General features: G+C 37.4%; 1 protein-coding gene across 1 annotated transcript in view; it reads left to right on the top strand.

Annotated features, from left to right (window-relative positions):
* LOC113119487 (regulating synaptic membrane exocytosis protein 3-like) overlaps positions 1-22,287 on the top strand; it is a 69,275-nt gene that overhangs the window by 1,604 nt on the left and 45,384 nt on the right. Inside the window, exon 2 of the mRNA XM_026289016.1 lies at positions 10,949-11,237. Coding sequence (XP_026144801.1) covers positions 10,988-11,237 — 250 coding nt within the window. The 5' untranslated portion in view covers positions 10,949-10,987. The remainder of the gene's footprint in view (positions 1-10,948; positions 11,238-22,287) is intronic.

Here is a 22,287-nt window from a genome sequence, read left to right as displayed (position 1 = left end):
GAACCTGCACATATTTGTTGTGTTTCGTTGTGTGCAGGAGGTGAAGCGTTTAAGAAACCCTTGGCTTTTTCACAACCTCTAGGTTGAAGTAGAGTGTGAAATAAACCATTTGTTTTTGTTGTGTGCTCCTGGGCCTGGATTTTGTGCTGCTTATACCAGGCTATACTTATTTGTGCACTGGGCTCGGACTCAGGCTGGCTCCTGATGGCAGTAAATCTGTGATTTATAGTTTTTGTTGAGCTTGGTTCAGAGGTGCTGATTAGATTCTGTGGTACTTTCTGAGGCTGTGCTTCTGTGGCGTTTAGCAGCCATCCTGTGAAGTGTCTTTCTGTTCCTGTCAGTGAGCTGCCATGTTCAAATTATGCTCATCTTTGTGAATGCACTTGTGCACGTTTTGGCAAATGCTACTGTGACATTTTACTTTACATCTACAGGTTGGAAATTGACTATTAGTTACTTAAAATGAGTATGTTTATAGAGGTAATTAAATAAAAAGTTACACTTTAGATTAGGGAACACATATTCATTATCTACCAAGAGTTTTCCCCTCAATAAACTACTAGTTTGCTGCTTATTGATGGTTAGTAAGACAGTTGTTGTAGTAGTTATCTTTAGGTATATGGCTAAGTTAAGGGATCTAAATCTAAAATATGGTCATGCAGAATTAATATGGAATTAATATGTGCTTTGTAAGTACTAATAAACAGCTAATAAAATGCATGCTTCCCTGATCTAAAGTAAACTCAGATAAAATTATAGATATAGTTGGAAGACATCTTTCATAAGTGACATGAAGGTCAGAACCATTATACAGTCTTTTTCTCAAAAGTTTGGAATCAGTAAAATAATTTTTTTTAATGTTTTTGGCATAATTATGATGATAATTTGACATGATAATGCTCAAAATTATGCTGATAATCAATGTTAGAAACAGATAAAAAAAAAATTTGTTGAGACTGAGGTACAAACCTTATGTAACAGTAATGTATTTACTGTCTTTGAAACAATTTAATGCATCTTTGCTAATAAAAGTGTTTTTTTTTTTTTATGAGCTGTCCAATGCTGCCACTAGGGGTGCTCTAGCAAGCATTGGTGTGAATTATTTTCTTCTTCTACAGTCAGTTTCCTCTTTTAGGTAAACAAATGGCATTGGCAGAGAATGTCTAAGGCCGGTGACACACTGGCTGCGTGGCGTCTCTGCTGTGTGTCAGGAGCGTGGTGGATGCCTCGCGTTTTCAGTTTGTTTACACACCAGAACCGTGCCTGACGCGGCGCTGGTGCGCTGCTGCTACTGTAGGTGACAGAGAGGGAGACCGCCCCGACAGACCAGGATCTTGTCTTCACGACAACAATATCAACTTTTGCACACCTACACCTACGCCTACTGGCCTGTTCTCAAGTCCATTTAAAGTTTCTTTTTTTTAAACAGTTGTTTGAAATGGATTGAATCATTATTTATAATAATCTTGGAGATTTTTGAATTGCCTAAATCATAAATGCAGCGGGGTTGAAGCCTGCAGTGATGTTTTTCTTTTGTTATTGCAGCCGTCCCCTCTGCATATATATTTTTTCAAGAATGTTGCACTCCTGTTGCGGTTTGTTATTCTGCACGAAACTTCATGCCAATGAATAAGTAATATTGCTGACTTGTGCGTTTCCAGCGCTGTCTTTACGTTCGTCCATGATTTGACGTTGAAAAAGGAAACGTCTTTTTTTTGGACATGGAAAATCAATTCTACAATCGATTCAATGAACACTTATGTCTTAGAAATCGAAAATGATTTGTTCACAAAAGTGACAGCCCTAATGGCTAAGAATTCATTTGGACAACTTTAAAGGTGTTGTTCTCAGTATTTCGATTTTTTTTTTTTTTTTGCACCCTCAGATTCCAGATTTTCAAATAGTTGTATCTTTGGCAAATATTGTCCGATCCTACAAACCATACATCATTGGAAAGCTTATTTATTCAGCTTTAAGACAATGTATAAATATCAGTTTCAAAAAACTTTACAATTGAGATTGGTTTTGTGGTCCAGGGTCACATATGTTAGCAAAAGACTCTTAGAACTTGGTACACTTTGAATACAAATCATGCCTTCTTTTCCTTACAGTGAAAGGCAAACAGGCCCCCATCTTTCTCCAGTAATTGCAGCATCATAACGCTAGGATTAAACTCACAACCAAAGGGCACATTAAATATGCAGCTACTCTGCGGTCGACTGCAACCCTTACACTGAGTGCTGCTACTCTTTCTTTAGCCCTCTATCGTTTCCTCACTCATGCATTTTCTGGCTGAATTTAGAAGAGTTTGATAACCAGTGACGTACAAGGTCTCATATGATACACGGAGAGTGAGAAGAGCGTGTGAGAGATAGACGGGTGTAAATCAGTGTAAGTCTGCTGTGCGCTAACATGAATCAATGTTCCCCAAACCTCCATCCAAACGCACCACGGAGAGAGTTCACTTCATCACCCACTGTGGAAAAAGAGAAATTGAGATGAAGAATGAGGGAATAAAGTGAATAAATGTTTGATTTTTTTCATTTACTATTGTTTAACCTGACTAGTCAATTAAGAACAAGATGCTTATTAACACAAGAATATTATCATTTTGAAAAAGGAAAGAGACTCAATTAAAGGAACATTTCACCCAGAAATGAACTGGAGTGGATTATTATAATGTTTTTATCAGCTGTTTGGACTCTCATTCTGACGGCACCCATTCACTGCAGAGGATCCATTGGTGAGCAAGAGATGTAAAGCTAAATTCCTCCAAATCTGTTCTGATAAAGTAACAAACTCATCTACGTCTTAGATGACCTGAGGGTGAGTAAATCTTCAGTACAGTTTTATTTTTGGGTGAACTGTTCCTTTAAGTGGCCTTTTGTTTCATTAATATTATATTATCCACAAGTACTGCTTTTTTTTTTGCATGACAGATTTAAATTTAAATTCAATGCAACAGCTTGGAAAAGAGCAGAAGGAGAAATACTGGCTTGGAACATTTAGGTATGAAAATAATGAAGCTCTTTGAGTGAACGATCAATTTATATGAATGTTATACATCACAGCAGACATCAAACTGAAGGAAATAAACAATGCATAATGCAAGATACATTGAGTAATTTTTAATTGAGAACAACTATATAAGTTACGATGATAAACAGAGAACATAAGAGCTGCCCGAACACAGTTTATATGTACCTCCTTCCCATTCTGTCTGATAACTGTGGCATGGTTAACTAAGAAGCGAGAGATTTTCGGAAGAGGGCTGAGAAAGGAAGCAGTGAGGGAGGAGAGCAGGAACGTAGGATGACAGGGACAAGAAAAGAAACACGGAAGGCCCATTCATTTTGCTCATTCACACGTGCTGCTACAGATGAGATTGGGTCTTCATTTTAGCTAAATGTTCTGTACCACGTTCTAGTTTTTTCTGTTCTTTGTATTTCTGGACTTTGTGGATTTAATGTACTGACATAGTCGCTCTTTGTTCCCTTTCCCTCTCTTCCAAAACACTGTCCTAAGGCAATCTAATCATGAAATCACGAAATCTCAAACTTCCAACCATAATCACATTCCATCGCTTGTGAAAAAGAAGTGTGCTTTCAGGAATAGTTTACCACAAATTAAAAATTGCTGAAATTGTACTCACCTAGTCCATCCAAGATGCAGATGAGTTTATTTCTTTCTATGAACAGATTTGTAGAAATGTATCCTCTGCAGTGAATGGGTGCCATCAGAATGAGAGACCAAACAACTGATAAAAACATCACAATAATCCACAAGTAATCCACACCACTCCAATCCAACAATGAACATCTTGTGAAGTGAAAAACTGTGTTCACAAGAAACAAATCCATCAATAACTTCAAACGCGTCCTACAGTATATCCATAATATTGCTTTCTCCAGTGAAAAATGAAGTGAAAAACACTTCTAAAGATGCCGTTGGATTTCAATTTTAATGTGAAAGGATTAAAGTATTTTGTCTGGTGGAAACTTTATTATGGATGGTAGTCTGTTATTTTAGGTTTAAGTTAAAACACCTTTGTGTTTACAAAGATAAAGCAAGAAGTTTTTGGCTGGCATCCATGTGACAACCCTCTCCATTAAATAAAACAGAATCAGAGATTTCTTTACTCTGTGAAACTTCATAAGTCGTGAAAATGGACTCAGTCCTCGTTCAAAGCCTTAACTGAGTGTGAAGTATTTCATGTCAGCATTTGCAAAATGCTCAAATGCTGGTACATTTGGTACATGGTAGTTTTTCAGTTCAGACTATTCCTTTGATTCTCTCTCACTCTCTCTCACACACACACACACACACACACACACAGCTAATGGTGTGTTAATGGAGAGAGTGTTGTGGGCTGCTGTAGTCCAGGCGAGCGTGACTTTAGCATTACTCATGCCGTGACACAGCATAGCTCTTGCGATGAGAGAAACCTTATACAGACAGCAGCAAGAGGACTGTGTGTTTGAGTTTGACGTTCACAAACCTTTTAATTATGTTGGAGAAGTGACCTGGCCTGAAATCTCTGACTTTGAACATGAAACGAAATGTATCTTTTCCAAAAAATATACAGAAATAGAGAAAGAGGCACCAGAACAATCATGACATGCATTGAAGTGGGCGGCTAAACAAAATCTTATTTCATGCCACAGTATATGTATGTTTCACAATACAGTTGTTTTTGTCAGGAAATTCAACCCAGTAGTTTATATAGTCAATAAAGATGAGGTAATAGTCAGATGAGTTGAATACTTTGTAAATGATAGCATTTTTGTTCTCATCTGATTATTTATCTCTGTGGAAGCACATCAAATGAGTTCTGTATGAATGCGGCCGAGTTGTGTCATTGCTTGCCAACCACAGATTTAAATTCAACTTTTTTGCAACGTCACACTGTGTATTTTAACATTCCTCCATGTTTTCTGGTTGCTAACGTGTGTAAATAATTGAAAGCATTTCTGTCCACTTATAATATATCTGTTGTATAAACAGTATACCAGAATCTTCTAATATCTTGTGATATTGACCATCATACTGGCCATCCATTTCTTTAAAAGAAATGCTCTAAAAGGGTGGGTTTTTTTTTTTTGCAGTGATGCCATAGAAGAACCAATTTTTAGAACATTTTATTATATTGGGCAATGTCCTCTAAATTGGCAGTTGACAAGGTTTACAGTAAAACATTGCGATGGACGACAATATCGTTGGGTGGCTGGGGGGGGGGGGGTGTTATTTAAATTATTAGTGTTATTATATAATTATTATTCGTTATTTTACTTTATTACTTCATTTATTTTATGGCCTTCGGGTAACTAGTCCAAGTCTCTAACCATTAGGTCACAGCTGCCCCCTTAAGAAGAGTTGTGCACTTTTAAGCACTTTTTATTTTAATATATCTTTTTACATTAGTATTTTCTTCTTCTTAAATCTATAATTTCGTCATCCGGGCTTTCCAATAGGTTGCACGTGAGGGGGAAAAAAGTAGCGTACTTCCACTTAAAGAGTGGGTGCAATGACGTTGGTATTGGTTGCTAAAAAGTGTACTACTTTGCCTATATGGCAATTTTTTGGATTTAGACCTGATGAGAGTGGGCAGCCAAGGGACCTGACTGAAGTTGTGTACAAGATCTGCTCATGTGTGATCCACGCAAAAGATGGGCAGATGACCAATCTTCATGACTACTTGCGTGTTCACCATCCAGCAGAATATGCCACCTTGCCTGCACGTGCTGGGCCTAGCAAAAAACCTAGCCAGGTTCAGCAGATGATAACTGGGGTTTTTGCAAAAGGCACTAAATATAAAACCGACAGTGACAGATGGAGACAGTTGACAGATGCGGTAGCACGCTGCCTGGCCAAAGAAATGGTTTCGTTCAATACAGTGGAAAAGCCTTCATTCAAGGCCATGCTGCGCACCTTTGCTAAACAGTACAAGCTGCCAGGTCGGAAATATTTCTCAAAGACGGCTATCCCAAACCTTTTCAACGAGGTTAGATGTAACACCAAGAAAGAGCTGGGTAATGTCGAATATTTGGCCCTGACAACGGACATGTGGTCCAGCTGCAATATGATGCCCTACATGTCAGTGACAGTGCATTATGTAAATAAAGAGTGGACACTGCAGTCCAAATGCGTTCAAACTTGATTCTTGCACTGAAGGCCATACAGCAGATCTTTTTGTAACGGTGTCCTCGCTGCTGCCCATGTTGGCCCATTTAGAAGGTGTGCTGAAGGAGTCAGGTGATGATTCCAAACTGACAGCCGACCTGAAGCGTGTCATCCTGGAGCAGATGGCATCATCCAGAGGATAAAGCGTGACCTAAGGTACCGAGGGGACCATATGAAACATCATTCTACATAATTAATTTATGATTAATGATGGAAGAGAATGTGAGAGAGATTGCTCTGTCGCTGCCAAGGCCAACACCAGGTTCCTCACATGCTGGAGAAGATGGAGAGGAACCAGAGCGTGGCATCACGATGGAGTCTCTCATGGTGATATCGTCCATTGGAACAACCTTAATCTGCAGAACCTTTTTCCATCATTAAGAACTTTTTGTGCAATGGAAACATTCCATTGATGTTGAAGGTTCTTTGTGTAACTAGGTGCCATTATAGAACCTTTATTTCTAAGAGTGTATAGTGTACATTAATGGCAAAATATTTTTGGTGACACCTCCAAAGGCCCTTCCTTATGCTGTCAAACCTTTAAACGAATCTTTTGTTTTCAATAAAATAAGTAATTTTTTCCCTCATTCAGTGGACTGATTAATAACTGTAATTACATGTATCCATTGCCCAGAAACTGACGAGGCCAAAAGCAATTTTGATTTCAGCTGTATTAACTGTAATTTGATTAATTGGTTACTCATGTGCTCCACGCTCACCCTGATGGCTCAGTGAAATGCAGTTGGTAAAGATTCAATAAACACATACACTTCTCAAGAAATCATGATCTTTCTCCAGTGAGGACAGAAGTGTCTTGGGTTTTAAACCAGAGGAGCCCAGATGGCTAGATCGAGATTTTTTGTCAACGTCATACCAAAGAGGTCATATAATTCATCTTATCTCTCCAGCCCATAAAAAGAAGTGTAAGGAGATAATGTGTTGAGCACAGGTCCAAATTAAGAAATTCCCGAATGGAGAAGTGGGTTAACGGGCCAGTGATGGATGGGCCGCCCCGTTTTCTCCGGTGACTAATGACGACCTCTTCACTTCTCTGAGATTTGGGCTCCTCTGCTGTGGTGCAAGTGATTGAACGTGTCTGGGGAGGGTCATCTTGGTGTTTGCTTCTCCACTGAACTACTTCTAAAGGACCGTGTTCTGCTGAAGTCTACAAAATTGTTAAAACACCCTTGAGATGACACCGGCATGAATTCCCAAGCTTGTTTTTGACAGATTAGTGTTGGTCCAGCTGGTGGATCACACGCAATGCCCCAGACAAATAATGACGAAGGTGGCACTGATCAATAAAATGGAATATTTAGGAGCTACAATTCCTTTTTAGTTCAAAATTGCAGGTCATTACAGTGATTCACATAGTATTTGGTCGATTTAAATATTTAAAAACCATTTGTTTAAAGAATCTTTATTTCTTTATTTCTATTTAAGAAGTAAAATAGGATGTTTAAAACGTTATCATAAAACCTTGCAGCTGGATCTCATATGGAAACCAAAGACAAATATCAAGCCTGGTTTTATATATATATATATATATATATATATATATATATATATATATATATATATATATATATATATATATTAAAAAAATATTATATTTTTTTCCCCAGTTATAAATCACTAAATTACAATAATAAAAATAAACCAAAAGCAATCTAGATATTGAAATGGCAGCTGTTGTGTAAGAAAACATTCACGCCTCTAAAAATGGAAAATTTCCTTGTTGCAATACAAAGATGTTTTCGTGACATAACTGATAGCGTGTATATTCAACTCATGAATTATCTCCCGTCATAGTGTTCTGGCCTAATATAACATATTAATATCTGGCAAAATTGGCAAGTGTTACTTCCATGCCCTGGTTTAGGGGCACAAACACCTGTTTCTCCATTTGTAGATTTATTTTCATCTTATTTGTTGGTGCTAGATTTAGTGTGGTGTCATAAGACCATGAACCAGAGCCTGAAAGTGACCTGAAAGTTGCCAACCCTTCATAGACAAACATGGAGCATCACAGTCTTACAAGTACTAGTTTTAAAAACCTGAATTAAAGTCTCAGCTACTATATAGCTCTAAAACATGAAATATATTACAGTTATGACACATATCAATTATACTGATGCATGTTGTTTCTAAATAAAGTCATTATATGTCAGATGAACAGAACAGATTCACTTTTTTGTTAAAAGAGTTACATTGCAGCACAACATAAATTGAAACTGTTTCTGGACTCAATCAAGTTTGAATTTGTGACAGTGCTTTACTCTGAGGATATTATCCTGACTCCCAGTCTCGGATGTTATGGCTCCTGTTTTAAGACCAGCAGCAGGTTTAAAGGCTCATAGCTGAGGCTATTTTTCTGCTTTTCCTTGCTGGCAACATGTGGAACGAGGCCAAATTGGGCACTGTGTCTGGCACTAGCGTGTCTGTGTAAAGTGGTATTTGTGATTGAGAGAGTACAGCGACCCACAAGCTCTTGCTCTATTAAATCCCGTCAGGACAATGTAAATAAACAGGACCCACTTCACTCACTTCACGTTGACCCCAAAAGTGTCAGGCTTTGTCTGGACGGCGCGGGTCAACACGGGTGATGTCTTGCTATAGTACAGTCTGTGCAGTGAGGCGTTTTGAGAAAAGGTGCCCTCTTAATCTGTCTGTACTTATCAGCGCCCACAGTTTAGAGCTCGAGGCACGACGGCGGACAAAGCAGCTGAAGGCCACGGGTCGCTTTGATCGGCCATGCTGCTACATTTCACCCCATTGTTCTCCCCTCATCTCTCCCAGCCATTCAGACCCCAAATACATGTGCCTAAATCAACCTGATTACTATGATAAAGACTTACCCTGCTTTCTTTTCATTCCATTTTCATTTCAAAGGAGTACTAGTCCAGATCCAGCTCTAAATTATGATTATTATCACTCAGGGAGGCAGGCTGATTCATTTCCAAGAGGGAGGACTGCCACAGACCCAGAAACACTTGAACTGATATGAGGAAGAGCAGATCAAAGCGGCGAGTGGAGAGCAGAGAGAAAGACAATAGGAGTGCAGAAAACAAACATGTAGATGCTGTTCACAGAGAAGATAGTTTACAGCTGTTTACAGCTCAAATTCGCCAAGCAAATAAACGTAATGCTGCTACTTAAATGCATTGTGTGGAGAAATATGTGTGCTAATTTAAATCACAATTTATGTTTGAAATCTTATCTGTTTGATTCAACATTTATTATATTTTGTTATTCTCACTTAAAATTTTTGTAGTTAGTAAAATTTTTATAGCAAATCAGAAAATGTTATGGAGAGGGAAACAAAAGGATTGTTTTTGATTCACTAAAAAGAACTGATTCAAAAGAGTCAGTTGTTTCAGGAATCGCTCAGGGGTGTGTTTCCCAAAACCATAGTTGCTAACCTGTTAGGAACTTAGTTGGTTGGCAATGGGAAATTGCATTGCAACCAACAAAGTTGCTAATTTAGTTAGCAACTATGGTTTTGGGAAACGCACCCCTGTATGGTTTTGATTCACTGAAAAGAAGCGACTCAGTCATTTACTCATCGATCGGACTACACTGTTTTCAGTGTTTTTTTGTTTTGTTTTTTGCATGCAATCCATAAGGTCAACTTCATAAAAATATGTTTCTTGCCTTTTTTTTTTAAATTTTTATTCCATCAATACAAACAACTCACAGCTCACGTAAATATGATTTGTTTTGCAGTGCTGCAGGAAAGGCTGATACATAAATCATTACAACTTGTGCATTATGAAAGTGCTGATTAAAAAAAATTAAAATTAAGAGCTATTTTATTTTACTCAGCAAAATGGCATGCTTTGCAGAAATCGACTACCAATCAAAACTTTGTGGACATTAACCTCTTAACTGTCAGTAACACGTTATATAAATTAGATATCATTGGAAAGCTTAAACACTCAAAATTCATCCTGTGAAAACTGCTTTGATGTTGGACATTGCATTACTGTGGAAGTGGGAATTTGAATAATTTTAGCAAGCTCCACCTCTTATTGTGCAATATGAAGTGTCCTATAATGTCCTATAATATTTTATAATCAAAATCATGTTGTTGGAGTCTCACAGTTCCATATTTGGTGACTACTTTGTGATAGAAGTAATATAGTGACAGTAATGTAAATAATGTTTGTGAAAATGCTTGGATAGCTATTAATATTAGACCTAAATGAAATCTCACAGTAACCTCAATTTTTGTTATATCAACTTTAAATTTGGAACATACCTTTGAATGATTAGATTCCAAAATATTTTGTTAAAATTTTTCTTTTTACATTTGATTGTTTATTAAATCGAACTTAATTGGATTTCTTTTCATTACAGAACCCAGAAATGGGTTAAAATGTATAATGATTTCCATAAAAATATCAAGCAGCACATCTGGTCTCAACATTGACAGTAGTAAGAACAGCAGATCAGCATGATTTCTGAATCGTGACACTGAAGACCGGAGTGATGATTAATTACGTTTTAAAATATATTCAAATAGAAATGGTTATTTTAAATTGCAATAATATTTCACAATATTACAGTTTTAACTGCATTTTTGATTAAATAAATGCAGCCTTGGTGAGCATAAGAGACTTCTTTCAACAACATTAGAAAATCTTACTGACTCTAATCCTTTGGATGACACACAGCTACTGAAATTAAGTGCAGAGTAAAGACTCTTGGGATTTGATTCATAATTAAATTGTTGCATCTAACTTTTCACCCTCTATCTTCCTCCCAGCCTCAGTCCAGCTCTGTGCCCAGAGGCTAGTGAGGGACCATGATGCTCAGCAGCTCAGTGGATGTACCCAGCCCAGGCGGGATGAGCGCGGTGGCAGCCCGCAATGTAATTCGCAGTTCCAGCATCAGCGGCGCCATGTACAGCCTGGAGAAGAGCCCCGGCAGCACGGGGCCTGACGCCACAGGCCTGGCCGGAAACAAGAAGCGTCGCTCCAGCCTGGGAGCCAAGATGGTGGCCATCGTGGGTCTGTCACAGTGGAGCAAGAGCACACTGCAGCTCAACCAGCAAGGTGGGCGAGCTTTGAATAGTACAGCTACCCTTCAGTTCTCCGTCAGATACGCTTCTTGTTTCCTTTACCTCAGTTTGCTCTCGCTGTCACAGCCTGAACAATTTCACGCCATGGTTTGTCATTTCTGGTGTGCAGTTTTTTCTCACTTCATTTCTTTTCGCTTTTCTTCACCTCAGCTCTACGTTCTTGTCCTTATTTGACTTTCAAGGTTTCATAAGGTTGTGAGGCCATATGCAAGACACAATTGTTATCATCGTGTTTTCTGGCTTTAAGAATATAAAATCATTCAGCTTTTTAGAGAAATGAGATTCATTGCTATTTAAAAAAAATAGGCTGCTTGATATTGCATTAATGCAAATAACATGCAAGAGTCTCACACCACGATATCAGGCTTGTCTTTTTATTTCAAAGGAAACACTCCAACCAACCATTGCAAAAAAAAAAAAAAAAAAAAAAAAAAAAATCATGCTTAACAATTTTCCTCTCTGCTTTCAGGAAGACATTACATTCCAAAAATTTGTAAAAACAGAGAAAAATCAAAGCAGCTGAATACAGCCAAGCTTCAAAATTTTGTAGTGACAGGAGAGTTAAGTAATTTTAATTTACAGCTTTCTAGAATTTACAGATTTTAAATGGATTCTACTACACTTTTAATGGGTAAATATATATGATAAACAATAGCAAAACATTGCACCCTCCATAACACTGTCTGTGGTTCTCAATATGTCTATTTTTCTCCTGTCAGTTCTTCTCTTATGGTCTGGTCATCATAGCTCTGGATCAACCTGTTCTTGCACAACTCGTCTTTTTTTGTTCCTCTGTGGGAGCAAATACAAAAACCTTTTAAAAAATGTATTAGGCTACATACATTTATGACATGCATGTAGTTTCATTTTTCGTGTGTTTAGTCTGGGACTTTCAGTTGCAGGTATTTATAAAGTTTTATTGGTTTATTTTTATATGCTATCTGTCTGTTATGTTGGTCACTTGGTTTCACTTTATGCCACACGTGTTGTGTGTTTCAACTCACTGGTTAGCAGCGTTGATGAGTAACTAGTTACATGTAACAGAATTACGTAATTTAAATCACAAAATAAATGTAACTGTAATCTGTTACTTACACTACTTCTTTCACTTTAATAGGGTAACTTGTAATCTGTAACCTATTACACTTCCAAATTAACCTTTCCATCAATGCTTTTTAGCACACAGTGTTACTCTTATGCTCACTTCCTCATCATTAACATTATAAACTATAATGGAGCTTCATTGTGTTCCACAGTGATTTAATGAAAATATAAGGAACTAGCCTATTAGGAAAAAATTGTTTCTGGATAAACATGTTAAGATAAATATATGAACTATTTCGGACCATTTCGGATCTTGCACCTATGACTTAGAAGTAAAAAACCTAGCTTAAATCCTAGCTCTGCTCTGAATGATAGCCTCCAAAACACTTCAGTATGGTCAAACGACTTTCACAATCTCCTTAGAAAGTGTATGAATTTAGTCATCAATTTGTGTTTAAATAGGTGCAGATATACAGGGACGCCCCTCATTAGCTGTTCTTCATCTGGCCTGCGTGTTTATTTGTGGCTGTGGGATATTAATGCTGTGTTAGTCAGCGGAGCGTGTGTAGATTGTGCCCTGCTCTTAGTCAAGCGCTGGACAGGCTAACCTTCCCATCACCCTGCATGACTCACGGATGACTGCATGTGTGGCTGAGTAACACAGCATAACCTTGACTTCTCCCAGGAATAAACCTGCATCTCTATTCCGTATGTTCAGTTGGCGAGAAAGAGAAGATTTCACCGATCCAGATTAGAGTCTGGATGCTTCTGTTGTCCGCAGCCCACTGCTCTGACTTTCTTTTTATACCCTTTTATTTTTGCTCTCCTTTGGTGTAATTGTGCTCCTGTGGGGTAATTACAGACTCTGTGACCAGGGGGAATCGTCATGTAACACTCTCGCTCTCTATAAGGGACAACAGCAGCTCACAAGTGTTAACATAGTTCTGCAAGCCAGCGCTGCAGTGTTCATGTGAGCCGTTCTGGAAAACGCAGATGAACCTGTCACATTGGGTTAGATATATTTTTACTGTTGACTGTTTCTTCAGTTTCGGCAAGATTCAGAATACTGGCTCCTTTTTGATTCATGAGGGTGAATTGGCTACAGGATGTTGAACAGGAATTCAAATTGCAATGACAGGACTGTTACCCAACAGAAGGATTTTATTAGTCCAACAGTTTTTTTATAATTAATTCAATTATGCATAATAATGTTCCCTCGTATGAATAATATGTTGTTTTCTCAACTGACTAGATGTATTTCTCTAAACTGTCAAAACACTTTTTTTGCTTTGATAAGATTAGAGTTTCATCCACCATGGGCCATTTTGTCCTATATAACTATTAATAGCTTATTAATATAAATGATATGTATAATAAATTGTATTACTTGACTTAAATATACAATGGGGTATATATAAAGTGTGAAAACATTTTAATTCAAATTACATTATTTCCTTAACAATTTGAATGAAACATTAAACTGAAAAAAAAAACATCCCATAGAATTAAATGTCTTTGATCACTGAAAAATTCTGCTAAAAAAGAAAATTTAAGAATTGAGGGATGAATTGAAACTAGACAAAGTATTTACTGTTTACATAAAAAATAAAAAAGGTAAAATTATGTACTAAAGTGTAATGGGAATGGAGACAAATGCACCTCTAAATGGGAAAAGTTACATTTGAAAGTAATAAAAATACCCCAAAGAAATAAACGTCTGTGAACAGCACAAAAATACAGTACAGTAAACAACATGTCTTTGGAGCAAATATATAGTGTTTACTGATATTCTACATCATTTGGGAGTTACATCCATAATGTTTTTGCAAGATTTTAAGATAGGGGTCGACTGGTGTGTTTTTCAGGGCCTATCCCGATTATTACAGATCAAGTAGACCGATAACCGATACTTTGAACTGATATATATGTCTGGTGTAAAAATGTCAAAATTTGTGAAAAATTAAAAACAAAATGAAAATAAATGTCAAAATTCAACTATTTTAGCAGCAAATCGGTTCAGAAAATCACAGATACCGATAACCGTAAAAATGCTTAATATCGGCGCAAATAATGTGCCAGATCAATAATTGGTTGATGCCTATTTTTAAGATTTCATTTATAAATTAATTTGAAAAAAGGAAAAAATACTTCCTGTAAAGGGTTAGCTCACCCAAATCTGCAAGATCTGTCATCTTTCTTTCTTCTGGGAAACATAAAAGAAGATAATTTAAGAAATGTTTTGTCCATATAATGGGGACCAGCAACATACTTCAAAATATCTTCTTTTGTGATACACAGAATAAAGAAGGTTATACAGGTTGGTGAGTAAATCATTTTTTAAACCTTGTATCAACTAGAAAATTAGTAGTAAATTCACTTTTAATAAAAAGTTATAAGGCTTGGCTTCACAAAGAGTCAGTTCTCTTTCTACTGTACCTCTCTTACTTTCGCTCTCTCAGTACCTTATGTTAGTGCGTATGTGTGCTTTATAAAAGATGACCTTTTCGGTGAGCTGATGAGTCTCAAGGGCTGGATGTGTTGTAGGTTTGGGGCTCCAGGGTTCACCTGTCTGGGGCATCAGGGCCAGTGCCTCAGCACCCATCTGCCCTTATCCTGGATAACTGCTTTACTTTGCTCTGTCACATTTCCACTTCCACACACCATGGATTCCAGCCAAGCAATTTAATCCGATACTGATGTGTGGGTCTTATTCAGCTAAGAGTCAGTGATGTAATAAATGTGAGTGCAGAAGCTCTGACAGGGAGCCTAAAGATGGTGGAGAAATTGAGTGATGAAGGAGAATCGAATGGGTGATTGACTGACAATACTGATAATAGACTTACCATGTAAGTGCTCAATTTTCAGCTAAAGGCCAGAATGCTGATGTGGATGTGATAACAGTTTCAAAAAGATGTATATCTTTTTTTATTTTCTTTTTTATAATAATATAATGTTAATGGAATAAAAGGTCTGAGTATACACTTATTCTGATGGGTTGGCTAACATACCAAACAACATTTAAAGTACTTGATTATTATTTAACCATTTTGTTATTCAATATTTAAATATTATTTTAAAGTTAAAGTTAATAAATATGAATATAATTTAAAAATAATAAGGTGTACTTATGCTAAGGTGTCCTTTGTGAGTCAAAAAGCATTTCAAAATGTAAGTACTTGCATTTAATATTAATTTAAAGTACAATATATTTTTATTTAATTTGCAATAAGCATGCAGTTAAGTGGCAAAACATTTATATTAGGTTTGCACATAAGTATTCTCTTAAAATATATTGTTTACTTAAATAGTATGGGGAAGTCGTGGCCTAGTGGGTAGAGAGTTTTCCCTAGGGTTGTGGGTTCGAATCTCGGGCTGGCAATACCACGACTTAGGTCGTCTTGAGCAAGGCATCGAACCCCCAACTGCTCCCCGGGCACCGCAGTATAAATGGCTGCCCACTGCTCCGGGTGTGTGTTCACAGTGTGTATGTGTGTGTGTTCACTGCTCTGTGTGTGTGCACTTTGGATGGGTTAAATGCAGAGCACGAATTCTGAGTATGGGTCACCATACTTGGCTGAATGTCACGTCAAGTACTCTTTTCAGAAGCATGCTTAAGTATACTTTTTTTCACAATGGTAGCCACATACAGTACATGATACATCAGGATATCTCTGCAATAAAACCCCAAGATTTTCTATTTATCACAAAATTATAAGCATAGCTAACTTCGTTACCATCATGATCATGATATTTAATTAGTCAAACAACAAAAAAGGTGTTAGTAGATTTTGTCAAATAGAGTAAATTTAACTGTTTTAATGAGTTTATCTAAACTTAATTTATTAATTTTTTGTATTTTGTTTCAGTTTTAGATTTTAGAATAATGATAGTCTGTTGTGCTTTAGCATGCTTGCTAACAGCCAAACAGTAGCTCTGTTATTCTCAGGTGAACTTTTAAAGATAATATCCCAGGTTTATGCCAAGTTATTCATATTAACTTAGACAGAGAACGGATGAAGATTTTTATAACTTATTCAGCTAACCAAGAGGGCCAACCTTGAAGAATGTACTCAAGGCTGAACACCTCTTAATAAGCTCTATTAATCCTCATCATAGAAAATGAAACCAAGCAGCTTATATCCTTTCTATCTGACATGTATTTGCAAACGATTAATTTTGAGCATATGGGTCAGTCTCTGTCATGGTACAATATGGCACCTTCACTTTCCAGCAGCACTGGAAGTCTCTGGTAGGCAGGCATCGCTGTCCATGATGACAGCAGGCAGCTTCATGCCGCTCATCCGACCCTCTGTTTCTATTAAAACACAGCTGACAACACTCCTTCCGAAATGAGCTGTATATCTATTTGCTGTGGTGCCTTTGTACTGCAGGTCATGACAATGCAAGGGAGTGGATCAATATTTAGTCATATCTGAACATGCCGTTTTGTGTAAGCTAAAAATTATCTAAAATTTCAGTGTACTGTTTTGGCCACAATTATAATCTTAATCCATCCCTACTTTAATTATTATATTTTGGCCCTCGGGTCCTGAAGATGCGGTTACATTTTTCATTTCTTGAGATTCCCCCAGTTCATTTGAATCCAAGTGTACATTTTCACAGTATAAATGTATGCAGACTTTGCACCTCACATGTCCTACTTATAAATCATGCACGTATGGTCTCCTCCACCATTTCCATCTCAGTCTTGTTTTATTCATAATTGCACTAATGCATTGTTCTCCATGGTTCACTGCAGCTGAAGCTAGAGAATAGCTTGTAGGTTCTTGTATTTTTTGTTTTATATTATCAACCTGAAATAATTTACTATTATTTCCCTATTACATGTTTTGTTCCATTCCAGTGGCCTAAGATGTTTGCGCAATAAACCTCCCACTTGGTTGTGCTCGGTTTCACAGCCTTCGGTCAAAATGTGCCATTACAATCAATTTGGACTGCTGTTACACACTCCAGATGACAGGCTGGTCAATATATTGATCAGAAGGTCGAAAGCAGGTGTCATTTTCTGTGTAGCGTCTTACATTTTCTCCTGATAGACATCTCTTTTACAATGAGCACAGCAGGACACAGCTTCGCAGGGGTGAACAGCCTCCATTCCCACCAGCAGAGGTGACATTTAAGAAAATGGCATTGAACAGCTCTTGGACTCATTCATTGGATTTGTAATTGTGCTTGGCCTGCTTCCATTAGGATCAAGAATTGATTTTTTAGTGGCTCGTAGCTCCTCTTGAAAATGGCTAAACAAGATCATCAGCTAAGCAATTGTATGGAATGACATCATAAGGACACCAAATATCACACAAAGCAAAGCAAAGAATAGCTCACCCAAAAAAGGCACTACTCCATTTATTCAATATCAAGTCGTTCCAACCCCGTGTGACTTGGTTTCTTAAGTGCAGTGTTTCATATACAGTCTTGTTCAAAATAATAGCAGTACAATGTGACTAACCAGAATAATCAAGGTTTTTTCGTATATTTTTTTATTGCTACGTGGCAAACAAGTTACCAGTAGGTTCAGTAGATTCTCAGAAAACAAACAAGACCCAGCATTCATGATATGCATGCTCTTAAGGCTGTGCAATTGGGCAATTAGTTGAATTAGTTGAAAGGGGTGTGTTCAAAAAAATAGCAGTGTGGCATTCAATCACTGAGGTCATCCATTTTTTTTGAAGAAACAGGTGTGAATCAGGTGGCCCCTATTTAAGGATGAAGCCAACACTTGTTGAACATGCATTTGAAAGCTGAGGAAAATGGGTCGTTCAAGACATTGTTCAGAAGAACAGCGTACTTTGATTAAAAAGTTGATTAGAGAGGGGAAAACTTATAAAGAGGTGCAAAAAATGATAGGCTGTTCAGCTAAAATGATCTCCAATGCCTTAAAATGGAGAGCAAAACCAGAGAGACGTGGAAGAAAACGGAAGACAACCATCAAAATGGATAGAAGAATAACCAGAATGGCAAAGGCTCAGCCAATGATCACCTCCAGGATGATCAAAGACAGTCTGGAGTTACCTGTAAGTACTGTGACAGTTAGAAGACGTCTGTGTGAAGCTAATCTATTTTCAAGAATCCCCCGCAAAGACCCTCTGTTAAAAAAAAGGCATGTGCAGAAGAGGTTACAATTTGCCAAAGAACACATCAACTGGCCTAAAGAGAAATGGAGGAACATTTTGTGGACTGATGAGAGTAAAATTGTTCTTTTTGGGTCCAAGGGCCACAGGCAGTTTGTGAGACGACCCCCAAACTCTGAATTCAAGCCACAGTACACAGTGAAGACAGTGAAGCATGGAGGTGCAAGCATCATGATATGGGCATGTTTCTCCTACTATGGTGTTGGGCCTATTTATCGCATACCAGGGATCATGGATCAGTTTGCATATGTTAAAATACTTGAAGAGGTCATGTTGCCCTATGCTGAAGAGGACATGCCCTTGAAATGGTTGTTTCAACAAGACAATGACCCAAAACACACTAGTAAACGGGCAAAGTCTTGGTTCCAAACCAACAAAATTAATGTTATGGAGTGGCCAGCCCAATCTCCAGACCTTAATCCAATTGAGAACTTTTGGGGTGATATCAAAAATGCTGTTTCTGAAGCAAAACCAAGAAATGTGAATGAATTGTGGAATGTTGTTAAAGAATCATGGAGTGGAATAACAGCTGAGAGGTGCCACAAGTTGGTTGACTCCATGCCACACAGATGTCAAGCAGTTTTAAAAAACTGTGGTCATACAACTAAATATTAGTTTAGTGATTCACAGGATTGCTAAATCCCAGAAAAAAAATGTTTGTACAAAATAGTTTTGAGTTTGTACAGTCAAAGGTAGACACTGCTATTTTTTTGAACACACCCCTTTCAACTAATTGCCCAATTGCACAGCCTTAAGAGCGTGCATATCATGAATGCTGGGTCTTGTTTGTTTTCTGACAATCTACTGAACCTACTGGTAACTTGTTTGCCACGTAGCAATAAAAAATATACTAAAAACCTTGATTATTCTGGTTAGTCACCTTGTACTGCTATTATTTTGAACAAGACTGTATTTCATTTCTGTGCACTTTGTTATTTCCACTTGAGTAACAGGTGCATTTCCTTTTTGGAGCTCGCTTTTATTCACTGCTATTCTTAGCAGGTATAAGAAGGTGCAATTGTGCACAGTGAGTTGGAAAGAGCCTCGGTAAGCTCTGAGTCATCCTTCGACAGCTCCGACCCTGCTCTCCTGGCAAGCCCTGCACTCCCAAAAACAGCTCCGGCACAGACTCAGTGGAGAGCACCTTGTAAGCTCTCTTTGCACGAAAAAACAAAGATATGCTCTCAGAAAATGCACCGGCTCTGCAGCCACAGCTGGCTGGAGAACCACTGAACGGAGATATGAGGTTTTGTTTGATTTTATCTTCCATTTGATGAGATCTTCTTCCAGAAAAGGGGTCTTGTACTTCATAGTCAGACCGAATGTACTCTCGCACAATCAAATTTTTTTTCAGGCTTGTGGCTGGTACAACTAGTAATCAATATTTACTAGAGCTGCAACTAACGATTATTTTTCTGTCGACTAATCTAACAATTATTTTTTCGATTAGTCGACTAATCTAACGATTATTTTTATTACAATAAATAATTAATCTAATGTTCTTTTTTTTAATTAGCTAATTAATCCTTTGGATAACTTTACAAAAAAATATAAGTACAACTTCTAATATAATATTTCAACCTTTATTCATTTTCAACCTATGTGGTTGAAGTTTTTACAGTATAAAATTAATAAGAGGCAAAGAAAATTATTTTTCTATGGTAAATATGAGGTAATGATAACGTTTATAATTAAACCACAGTAGCCATAAATGTACAGTTGTCTGAGACGTAATGAAATGTTCGTTAGCATCACAAACCATAAAATGTGGTCAGGGTTCTGCTATGGTTTAGCATGGTTTCCAGAGATCTGGAGCTGAATTTTAGAGATCTGGTTTGTGACTGTTGTCTCGCGGCGCGCTGTCTTTTAAGGGGCCATTCACATATCACGTCTTTTGCGTGCTGAAGTTCGTTATTTCCAATGTAGGTGCGCGAGAAGCGCGCTCATAGTGGAAGCGACACGGTCGCAACCAGGGCTGGACTGGGACAAAAAAATCAGCCCTGGACTTCATCCAGACCGGCCCACTATGCATGTAAACATGAGCACACACACACACTACATACATTAATCTGCATGTAAGGTTGGGAGTTCGGTTCCCCGGGAACACATGATATGTTAAAATTGATAGCCTGAATGCACTGTAAGTCGCTTTGGATAAAAGCGTTTGCTAAATGCATAAATTTAATTTAATTTATCAAAGGCCTTAGACTGGCTTATATATTCAAATGCAGAGCTCAATGCTAGGGTTCAAAACTGTACTTGCCCTGCCAAAAATAAATACATAAAAATAAAATTGCTATTGTTTTCTTTGTAAATAAGCTGCAATCTCATTTCACAATTCTAATTTCAATACCACAATAAACACTATTAACACTATTACAACTATTAAGTTCAAACATTAATGAAGACAAATGAACAGTCAGTAATGAAATAAGAAAAAAGATCATAAATAGCACCATTTTCAGGTACAGATATCAAATGTAAAATACTTCACTTAGCACACACACATATATACATATACATTCATATATCCTTGTTAAAGCTGTTATTCAAGAGCAGTGAGTCTTTTGTTCACATTAATGACACAGACCGGCAGTAGGTATAAGGCTTCTGCCTTGCACTTTAAGAGATTTTTTTGTCAATTGATGACAAATTGAAAAAACATATTTCACATAAATGCTGTAAATATACAGAGACATAGAGCATCAGCTGGTATTATGAAATGTTAAAAAATAATTAAATATAATGCAGTTTTCATTAAAAAATATATAATAAATATGTACTATAGTGCACATATTTAGCAAAATACTCCTTTCTTATGGCTATTTTTCAATCTCAACTAACCTTGCTATGGTCTTTAAATGGCTTTCTTGAGGTAAATGTAACGTTCTGTGGCATAATTGTTCTCCTGCTGTTTTGACTGATGACTGATTGATCGATATTATTTATGAGGCATATATACATTTCGGTATGTTGTTCTGTATCTTTAAACAGAAAGTAACAGATGATCGGTTTACTTGAACTGAGGCGCTAAAGCGATCTGTCACGTCACATTTTCTAACGCCAAAACGGTATTGTCTGAATTTTGTAATAAAATGGACAGAACCTGAGTCGTTTATTTAGATCAATGAGTGGTGGCAAATAACAGCTGGAATATCCTAACTTTTTGAAACAAAACAATGCAGTAGCCTACGTGTATCATTACATTTCTGTCTCACCACCTCAGCAGTTAAGTCCCGCCCTGCTGATATCTTCACTGAAGTCTTTTGCCTTCCACTTCCAGCAAATAATTTATTTATCTTGACACATATTTGGTGGCATCTGCCTCAAGTGCTTGCCGTTTTCTCTCTCTTAACGTTCGGCCCCTCCTTAACGCTTTGACATTTTATTATTTAACATATTGAATTTCATTGCAGTTGTATAGCGGCCGCTTTTCAAGGCTAGAACTTGATTCTGATTGGCCAATGAGCAGTGAACACGTCACGTCTCGCAGCTCGCATCAGCATCATGCGCACGCGTCGTTTTATTTGTTCTTTATACTGCTTTTTGTAATGTTTTAAATAAATTATTGTGACTAACGTATATATATAAAAAAAAAAAAAGCATCATGAGGCTTCATGAGAGAGACACATAAGGCCGGAATTGGACTATACAACAATAGAATTACGCATATATATGCGATTATTAATGACTTAAAAACAAAATACATAACGCACCGGCCCAACCAGACCGCGGCCCACCGGGAATCTCCCGGTAGTCCCGATGGCCAGTACATGCCTGGTTGCAACACGCAAATGGTGCGAAGCTCTGTTTTTTCCAGGCGTGTCC

Source organism: Carassius auratus, chromosome 19 (genome assembly GCF_003368295.1).
Source record: "Carassius auratus strain Wakin chromosome 19, ASM336829v1, whole genome shotgun sequence".
In the NCBI taxonomy this organism is placed as follows: Eukaryota; Metazoa; Chordata; class Actinopteri; order Cypriniformes; family Cyprinidae; genus Carassius; species Carassius auratus.
The sequence above is the reverse complement of the archived record's forward strand: the minus strand, read 5'-3'. Positions and strand labels throughout refer to the sequence as shown.